Source organism: Lipotes vexillifer, unplaced genomic scaffold (genome assembly GCF_000442215.2).
Source record: "Lipotes vexillifer unplaced genomic scaffold, Lipotes_vexillifer_v1.1 scaffold36, whole genome shotgun sequence".
NCBI lineage: Eukaryota > Metazoa > Chordata > Mammalia > Artiodactyla > Lipotidae > Lipotes > Lipotes vexillifer.
In genome coordinates this window covers 3,517,167-3,527,385 of record NW_006792448.1, presented here as the reverse complement: position 1 = coordinate 3,527,385, position 10,219 = coordinate 3,517,167, and the positions used below count along the sequence as shown (strand labels likewise).

The window sequence follows — 10,219 nt, the reverse complement described above, 5'->3', positions numbered from 1 at the left end:
TTTACATAAACACATACATGCATACACAAATATAGAAAAATGGGGAATATCTAATAGAAAACAACCAATGCTGAAAGTATTGAAAATAACACCGGTAGATAAAGGTGAATATGGTTTCAAAAAACAAGTACCAAAGATAATCTGTCTTTAAAAATATGAAAACTTACTAGAAGGGGACCAGGAGTGGTTACTTTCCATTTCTACTGAGATGCAAACAAGAAATGTTTAAACTGCAATGAGTTAACAATAAACATAAGGATTATCTGCTGCAGGGTGGACTTCCAACAGTTTCCGACATCTCCTGTCACTGTAGAGCAAAATGCATGGTTGGTTCTAATAGTCACCACATATTCAGGATTAGTTAAGAACAGCTCAGAGTGTAGGTAATTATAAGCTAAAAAACTTGCTAAACTGTTTCTCCCCCAAATTTTAAAATTCAGAATTCATAATTATGTAAAATAACATAGATTGTATAAATTTAATACAACATACCTTAAAAACAGATGGCCTTTACCTGCTGATCATACCTCAGCATTACTTTTCTAGGTATTTTGCTGAAGCAATTACATTTACAAAAGGCCCATTTCATAATACAATCTTTGTAACTAAATCAAATGAAACTCAACTCAAAGAGCACTAGGTTTGCTATTGAAATATTTTAAAATACCTTTTTAAAGAGTGTTTATCTCTATAGATTGAATTTTTTAAAAAGGATAAATATATTGAAATAATTGTAGCATATCCCTGAAAATAATTATACTGCCGCCTGTGCATTTTTTATGAGGTGTAAAGATAAATCAAAAGACTGCGAGGTTACACAAGTCTATTATCATCTGCTGAAACTGAAATCTGGTGTAAGACAAAGGGACTTACTCCATATGATTTGTTACCGTACCCCAGAATTAACTGGTGCTGGCAGTATCAGTGCAACCATTATTGGTGATGGATGTCACGCTACACTGTTTTGGTATCAGGACAAAAGTGGAGATTGAGGAGAGGTTTGGAAAAATTTCCATAAGGTTTTAGCAGTAAGTAAACAAACACAAAAAGAATGAATATTTAAGACCCACTGAACACATTAAGGTCAAGGATTTCAAAAGTTAATCCACTTTTCTTCCCCCAAGAGTTTATTTTTGGTAAAAGGCAGAAAAATTAGTTTTTCTACAAGGGAAATCTGCTTCTAAATGATAATTTGAAAATCTTGATATATATTATATATTAAAAAAGACACACAAAAATAACAAAGAAGTGGGAATAACAGATTAGGTACTGTAACTTTATAAAGGCTTGCCTAAATCAAGAAGCAGCACACACACACCTAATTTATGCAAACTAAAAATGTATATAAACAGCACAATACTGTGATACTGGATCATGATACATTACCTGTACACGTAACTACTACTGTTATTAATAAACCTTTGGGACACTCAGTTTTATGCCCAAGAAGACATCAGTAAGTCTTTAAAATCTTCTCTTCCTCCTTTATGGGAGGGTATTTCTAGACACTAATTGTCCCATCTAATATTCAAACATAGGAAACCGATTCCACAAGGTGCTTTAATTGATGAGACCTCAAGTGCTGTTTTCTCTTGAATTTTTGGATAGTAAACAGTCCACGGGGACCACACACAAATACTATGACAGAAGAGTTGGTACATTAAGTCTTTTGATGGGACTTGACTGGTGACAAAGCTTTATGACATGCTTGAGCAACGCACTGAAGGGGATCCCATCTGAGTTAATACTTTGTCCAACCACTGTAGAGGTCCATTCAGATGAAGTTCAATCCAGCAAGGAGTGCTTGTTACTGTCTGCCTTCTGTTAAAAGAATGCAAGAAAATAATTATGAAATTCAAAGAATAACATGGCTATGGAAGAATTTAGATAAATCAAAAGGTTGTATCAATATATACTAAAACCTAGATTCTTTTCTGACCGAGTATCAAGTTTGCATATCTACTATTCTGAAAACTGTTTAATCCTCAAAGTACTTATGTGACTTTTTTTCTTTTAAAGAGAAAAAAACACTGTTTTCCCCTCAAATTAAAATTAGTAGAGTAACCTTATATTTACCGTCCAAAATGGGACACCTATAAGAGAGAATGTAGTCACTATAAATAATCACTGCCAGGGCAAGAGACATAAACCAGCACTGGCCCAAGCAAACCAGAATATATAAAGTCACCCTACTTATTAATCATCCGCAGAATAGCAGATACTCAAATAGCAAATGAAGTCCAAATGGAATAGGATTCAAATTTAAAGTATATCAAAACAAAAGAGAATTCTGACCCAAGCTTATCACAGAATGTTAAGAGTTGGGGTTCAACTTTCCCTGACAAAGCCAACAACCAACATCGCTTTTAGCAAAATCATGCAGGCTTTTAATAAGAAACACCTTCAGTACTTCAAACAAAATGAGCTACCCTCTGGGAATCGCAAATTGTTCAATGACATCCTGTCACTTCCACATACTGATTTTAGTTCTTATTTATTATATACAATAAGTCAGTAAGTCTGCTTGCTTCTTCAACATGACAGCCCTTCAAACATGAGAAAAGGCCATTATCAACTCTTCACCTCCATGTGACACATGCTCAATATAATTTAAAACTGTATTTCAAAGGATGTGGTCTTCTGCAGCAGATGGTGTCAGTGCCCCACTATACCCTTGAGATTTTCAGTGTTCTAGTCTAGCCAATTTCCAATTGTAGGCATCTGCATTTCTGTGCCTGAGAACTTCTCTGCTCTGTCCACATATATAGCAGATCAGAAGTGCCAGGAAATTAACACCCCCAGGAACAGACCTCAAGCAATGACACAGGAATTGGCATTTAAAGGTCCAGTTTCCCTTCCCTCTGGGTGGGATAATTCTGTGTGTTCTTTACTGTTTTCCAAAGGAACAGCTCTAGTGACCCACCCACTAGAGAAGATGGGTTAAGAATGGTACTGGCTGCCTTTCCTCCCTACCTCTCTTCCCTACTTCCTCCTTCCTGACCAGTGTTCCCTCCATTTCCTGAATAAACGTCTTGCATGCAAACCCTTGTCTCAGGGTCTGAGACACACATCATGTGCCCCCCAACTGTTTATTCGTTTCAGTACTAATTCACTTAACTGAGACATATTTCTCAATTAACTATGAATTATTTACACATCTGTATTTCCTGCTTACTACATGTCCTGATTTTTACGCTAAGCAATCAAGCTGGCAGTAAAGAAACTAAAAGATAGTTTTAGAAATCCAACCATTAGATCTATCTCCTCCGCACCAGTGTCATTAAGGATAAAAGGTTCCACAGTTCACAGATATATGGGTATTTGATTTATTTTGATCTGTAAATGTTAAAGGAAACTACTTTATTATCCAAAGTAGATGTACCTGACTCCATTATCCATGAAAACATACTGTATATTACTGCTTCTCATACAGATTTTAAATTAGCTCTGGGTTAAAGAACAGCAGAGTCCACAGTGAGTGAAGGGCAAGTAGCTCTCTCTACCAATCAAAACTGGTCTTAACAGGAGACCCACAGATATACATGGGATTCTCCCTGACCTATGCAATTCATATCTAATTCCACTGAATTTCTACCATGTTCTTCAACATTATGATCTTTTGAAGAGAAAAAAAAAATGTCTGACCTAATAAACTGGTATCAGATGGTACTATCTGAATCTAAGTTTAATATCAACTATCAATCTAATTTAATATCAATAAAATCTAATTTTATTAACAATTTGATAATTTTTTATCAAAGGGAAAAAACCCCCTCAGCATTCTTTAAAGTTATCACATCTCAAAGGGGAAATGATTAAAACAAAAGAGAGCTACAGCAAAGTCAAAAAGTGAATTCTTCTACTAACATAACTTGGACAAAATAGTGACAAGTCTTCATTCTAGGATACACATATATAACACATATATTTATAAAAGTATTCAAACCAGTAGATCTCAAATCTCACCATCACAAAAGTCATACACCTCACAAAACTTAAGACAGGGAATCAAGTTCAAATGAAATGAAATAAATTCTGAAAAAGGGCCCAAACTGCTGAATGAAACAGTACTATTACTATTCTATATGAATATCTTCTTAAGCAGACATTCAGACAGTAAGCAATGTGAACTGAAGAAAGACTAAGTATTTTACTTATACTTTCATTCTTTAATATGCTGATGAAGTATTCCCTATCTTTGCTGTGGAATCCAATCAACTGTTTAATTTATCAATAGCGTAATCTATCTTACCCCCTGATGACAGATTAGCTTTGGTAAAACTCAATTATGTAACTGCTACTTACTATCCTTAGAGAAGAGGTTAAGAGTCAAGCAGAGCTTTCCTCAAGTCCCATCTCTACCACTTAGAATGTGTCCTTGGGCAAACTATCAAATCTTTTCTAAGCCTATTCCCAAATAAATATTAGTTTGGACCATTTTTTACCTTAGAAAGATTGCAACCTTATAAAGAAAGGATAAAAACAGCAACAGTAATTCTTAGCCATGTTGAAAGGCGTGAGATACTGCACCTAAAACACAGCACAGTGCCTGGCACCTAACAAGTACTCCCTTCTATTACTGAATGAAGTTCCACCTTTTAACCTTATACTGAAGTCGTCTCAACTTATTTGTCCAGCCTTATACTTCTTTACTTTCTATACTCCAGTCAAACTGAACTGTACTCTACTGCCAGGATCATCACTTTCCACCCCACAAACCTGTGACTACTGAAATCCTAGGCATCTTTCAGAACCCAGACCCTGTGTCATCACTACCTCCCCCCAGCCCCAGTGAAACATCTCTCCTTCCATGAACTGACATAACCCTTCCAATATGCCATTTATGGTATTTAACACTCTGCATTCTATTACAGTACCCGTCCACACACGTTTTAATTCTTTGTTCCATAATGCCAGCACAGGAATTTGCAATAGCTTTGAATCCAGAGGCCTCCAGCTTTCTTTTGTTATTTTACATAAAGATCTGCTGACTCTATAAACCTCAAGGGAAATAAATACACATGAACTTCAGAAGATACAAAGAATGAAAGAAAAAAGAATTACGTTGTGGAAATTTAAGAACCGAATATGTATTTCATACCGGTATTCTGCTCCCCACCCTTTCACAAAACTCATTCTTATGGTGCACATTCTAGTTAGCTGATACACGGCTTCAAATCCCTGATTAACGGACTGAGCCAGAAGAGCAGCAAATTCCTGGTTGTTGAAGATCTTCAGGTTACAGCCTACGATTGAGAAAAAGATTTAAAAATTATGTAAAAAGAATATTACTATTAGAAAATCATTTTAAAAGGGCTACAGATTTTAGAACATGAGCATGCAAATCATCTCCTGATTCCTAAAAGTAACAGCCAAGAAAAACTCAGCAAGTTGATACAATAGGTTTATTTACATCGTTGTATCCATACCTGGTGGAATTTTACACACTGTTGCAGGGTGCCAGCCGTATCTCTGATTACAATTGGGGCTCTGCACAAAGATTGCACTATCACTTAGGCACTCAGCAAAAACTTCTCCACCTATGTAATATAAGCGCACTCCTCTTCCTAAAACAAAATATATATGGAATTAGTTTTACAACATTTACTATTTCAGCATGACTGTCAAAGAGTCTTCTCAGAGGATAGTAAAATGACATAAAGTATTCTGATGACTTTTTCCATAGCTATGCTTTTCTGAAATCTAACTTTGAAACATACCACTGTACATTTTTCCAAGTATTTTTTTAAAATGATTTTACTGATTTGTAAAGCTAATACGTGCTTATCAAAAATACTTAAGCAACGCAGAAAAGTGAATGGATAGCAAAATAAAGAATTTCATACAAATTATAGTTATTTCTAAATAAAAGAATTCATTTGAAGGAATTAACTAATGTCTGGATTAATATGCCTTCATTATAATAAACAGTGTTTCTTTAAAGAGCCCACTATGGTTAAGAAAAAAGGTAATAAAAATTATCAAGAGGTTAGAGTCATCCGCCCCTTTTAAAACTATATATATTATGGGGGCAACTAGGTCCCTATTTATATAAGCAGAATTAGATAAGAAAAAATTATATTGGGAGATTTTAATATACCTTTCAGAATTTGACAGATCAAATATACATAAAATATTAGCGGATCAAATATACAGAAAATATTAGCAATACAAGGATTAAAGAAAAAATTGTGAAAAGCAGAATTCTAAGATAGCACTTAAGATTCTCACCCCGGTGTATTTATCTTCTCAATTATTCAATCAAACACTAATCTACATACTGCTCAAAGGGATTTTTCAGATGTAATTAAGTTCTCAAATCAACTGACCATAAGAAACTAAGATTACCTTTGGTGGGCCTGACTTAATCAGGTGACAGCCCTTAAAAGGGACTGGGCTGGCCCTGGTGAAAGTGATTCAAAGTGTGAGCAACAGGAATTCAACACGACAGAGTCTTCACTGCTGACTGTGAAGATGGAGGGGGCCACGCAGGTGGTCTCTAGTTGCTGATAGCAGCCTCTAGCTTACAGTCTGCAGGAAGTGAGGATCTCAGCGCCCCAACTTCAAGGAAGTGAACTCTGCAATAATCACCTGTGAGCTTGGAAAAGGACCTCAAGCTTCAGATGAGAACACAGCCCAGTTGACCCTTTGGTTTTCCTTTGTGAGACCCTGAAGAGACTCCTAACCCACAAAAACTGTGACACAGTAAATTTGTGTGGTTTTAGCCTGGTAAATGTGTGGTAATATGTTATGCAGCAAAAATAAATTAATAGGGCTTCCCTGGTGGTGCAGTGGTTGAGAGTCCGCCTGCCGATGCAGGGGACCCGGGTTCGTGCCCCGGTCTGGGAAGATCCCACGTGCCACGGAGCGGCTGGGCCCGTGAGCCATGGCCGCTGAGCCTGCGCGTCCGGAGCCTGTGCTCCGCAACGGGAGAGGCCACGACAGTGAGAGGCCCGTGTACCGCAAAAAAAAAAAAAGAAAATTAATAAAAACCAACAAGTCAGATTTACTACATAAATATGGAACCTGGTGCCCTGTTCTCTTAATGACTACAGAATACTTGTATAAAAAATAAAGTTGTTCACTTGACCATTAGGAAAACATTAAGTCCAAAAAGTAGAGATTTTTCAGGCTATAGTTTCTGATCAAAAGCACCCAATAAACTAGAAATCAAAAGTAAAAAAAGATGATCCAATAATTACAGCACTCTAAAATTTCGTACAGAAGTAAATAAGGTAGGGTAAACCTTTTGTTAAATTTTTATGCAGAGCCCTAATTAGAACATGGAAAAATCAGAACTGCTTTAGTTAAAAGAGGGCAGATATTCAGAGGCCTTCCTCACCTATAAGATCTTAGGAAGTACCTTAGGAAGATTATATAAAATTTATACATCAAGCAAGATTTGAGAAATTCCACATGGAGCCCACCAACAGACCTCTGAAGCCACTAGCACTTTGCAATATCACATTGACTCTTTAGTGATCAGCATTATTTCTCATAGGAGGTGATGGTTAATTAAATGAACAGAAGCAAATTATTATTAAAAGAAGTTACTTTAAGGTGAGGAGAACTATGTTCAGTTATTTTTGTGGCACTCAAACTATTTTTTACCTCATTGTCAAAAAACTACTGACGACCCAAAGAGCTGTTGTTTATGTGGATTACATCTATGCAAACTTACCATATTATGTGTGAAAACTGAGATTCAAAAAAATTAATTCATTTGAAAATCAAAATAATAAACCCACTACATATTAACATAAACAAGTTTGTGAAAAATAACTATTTTGCAAACCAAAGAAAAAATTAGTGAGAAGAGTAGCAATGTTTTATATTTTTGCAAATATCCTTAATGTCTGGCTTAAGAGAAGACAGTAGAATTCTCATCAGAGTTTATGTTTAATTCCTTGCAAAATCGTAAGCCTTGTAAGTCTCTGGAATACTTCACTGTACAGTCAAGAGAGAACGAGAGTGAAAATGGCAAACAGCACCTTAGCACCACTGTGAAAATTGTTTTTACCTCACCAACTTGCTGAAAGGGTGCCTGGGATTACCACATTTTGAGATTCTATGAATTATTATTATTTTTTTTTATTTTTATTTTTTTGGCGGTACGCGGGCCTCTCACTGTTGTGGTCCCTCCCGTCGCGGAGCACAGGCTCCAGACGCACAGGCCCCGCGGCCATGACTCACGGGCCCAGGTGCTCCGCGACATGTGGGATCTTCCCACACCGGGGCACGAACCCGCGTCCCCTGCATCGGCTGGCGGACTCTCAACCACTGCGCCACCAGGGGAGCCCCTCTATGAATTATTTTTGAACTAACTAAATGGTCGTTCTTGTTTTAGATATCCTGCTTCAGATTAATAGTGTGCAGATCTGACACATGAATTCACTGAAAGAGGGAAAAAACTAGGAGACGTAAACAAACTGAAAAAAAAAATTCATGATTTGTTAAAATTACATCCCTAAAATCTGAACATGACAATTTTATGACTGGTAGAGGCTCAGCAGAGTAAAGCTATTTTAACACATATTTATTGAAGGACTTCCCAGTATCGAGGGTGCCAAATTAACAGAAGCTCAAGATAAAAGTTCGCAGACAGAAGGATCACCAGGATCTACTAAAAGCTGTGAAGCTGTGCATTTCAACATGACTGCCCTTAAGGTGGGAGAGAGAAGGCAGGCTTTTTTGCACACAATCTCTTGATGTGGTAAACCACATAATGCTCACATTGTGTGTATATGGCATTGGTTTTTCACATAAGGAAAAAAAACATACCTATATGTCTTCTTGTCATTTCTACTGTAGCATTTCTGTTGACGTTAGAGAGTAAACCTAGGCAGAACCTCTCTGAATTTGATGGATCTGTGAAGCCGTCTACGGTGAGTGAGGGCTGTGATGCATGGAAGGTCTCTCCAACCCTCTGGTTTAATTCGTAATACGCTATTGAACACCAAAATGCAGGTTCTGAGTAAGTAACAGGCTGCAAATCTGGGGCAGAAAAAACAAACACATAAAAGAAATGTGTGTGAATAATTCAAGCCACCTCAAGCCAAGAACAGACTGAATATCATCACCTTTACTTGTTCTATGCCAGCCTAAGCTGGCAACAGCCCAGGAAACAGACTTAACATCTACAACACGAACTCCAGATTCCAAAGAGCACTCCAGATTTTCAATTTCTCAAGTTTCCCCTACCTCATTAAGTCATTCTAGTCTTCAAACAGCTTTCTTAGACTTTATGGTGGATCATTTATTCTAACAGTAGTTTTACCCTGCTTGTGCCACAGTCAATTTGCATTATAAAGTTAATTTTGGGTAGGACAGAGTAGAACAAAGCTGAAGCAAAGATTAATGAGTCAAAAGCCACAGGGGAAAAAAAGATGTCATGGTAGGATACAAAATACGACAGATTTTTGACATTTGTCTATTTTAACATGAGATTCTCACTGAGTTACCCTAGTTACAAAAATAGAAAACCCAAATATACACAAGAAACAGAAAGTAATAAAACATACAAAAAAAAAAAAAAAAGAAAACATACAGTATGCAAGTGGAAACAATATAAATCAAAAGAATCTACATATTTCATGGGAAAATGAGGATCACATGTATTTAAGTGCTGTAATTTTGATTAAAATGCATCATAAGCAATATCATGGGAAAAAAATGACAATTTTGTAGAACAAATTCCAATGTGTAGAAACTGAAAAGAAACTGTGAAATAGTGAGGTAAAATGAAGACCAAGAATAGAGACCGTATACACACATATATACATATGTATTAGCTATCACATATATATATATATAATCTCCCATACTACATGTACATATGTGTGATATATGTCTATATATATTTATACACATCTCATATGAATAACTGCTATTATAAAATACATCAGAAACTAAATATATACATAAAAATCTAGCCATATAAGAACATTTTTCATGAATAATGAATATGATTTCCATGAATAAAAAGATTATTAACTTCTTATATGTGCCAGGAGAAAAGAGTTTTAGTAATATTGAGGCACATTACCAGTATCATTTTTAGAAAGCACTAAGTTGAACAATCATTTGATTATTCGCTGGGATCTCTTTCTCACATATATGGAAAATAATTACCAGAAAGGACATTTAATTAAAAAGGTATAAAAACAGTAGGGGAAAAGTATTTGCAACTTACCCAAACTATGATTAACAGGGGAAAGAG

At 36.1% G+C, this 10,219-nt stretch overlaps 1 protein-coding gene across 3 annotated transcripts in view; it reads right to left on the bottom strand.

Moving 5' to 3' along the window:
• Window positions 1-1,697: 1,697 nt before the first annotated feature.
• SMAD2 (SMAD family member 2) overlaps window positions 1,698-10,219 on the bottom strand; it is a 56,464-nt gene continuing 47,942 nt past the window's right edge. For 2 of the 3 annotated variants that reach the window (XM_007465603.1, XM_007465604.1), the window contains 5 exons: window positions 10,193-10,219; window positions 8,782-8,994; window positions 5,430-5,567; window positions 5,102-5,246; window positions 1,698-1,821 (listed from right to left, as the gene is read on the bottom strand). In XM_007465603.1, coding sequence (XP_007465665.1) covers window positions 1,698-1,821; window positions 5,102-5,246; window positions 5,430-5,567; window positions 8,782-8,994; window positions 10,193-10,219 — 647 coding nt within the window. The remainder of the gene's footprint in view (window positions 1,822-5,101; window positions 5,247-5,429; window positions 5,568-8,781; window positions 8,995-10,192) is intronic. The other variant, XM_007465605.1, reaches the window with a different exon arrangement.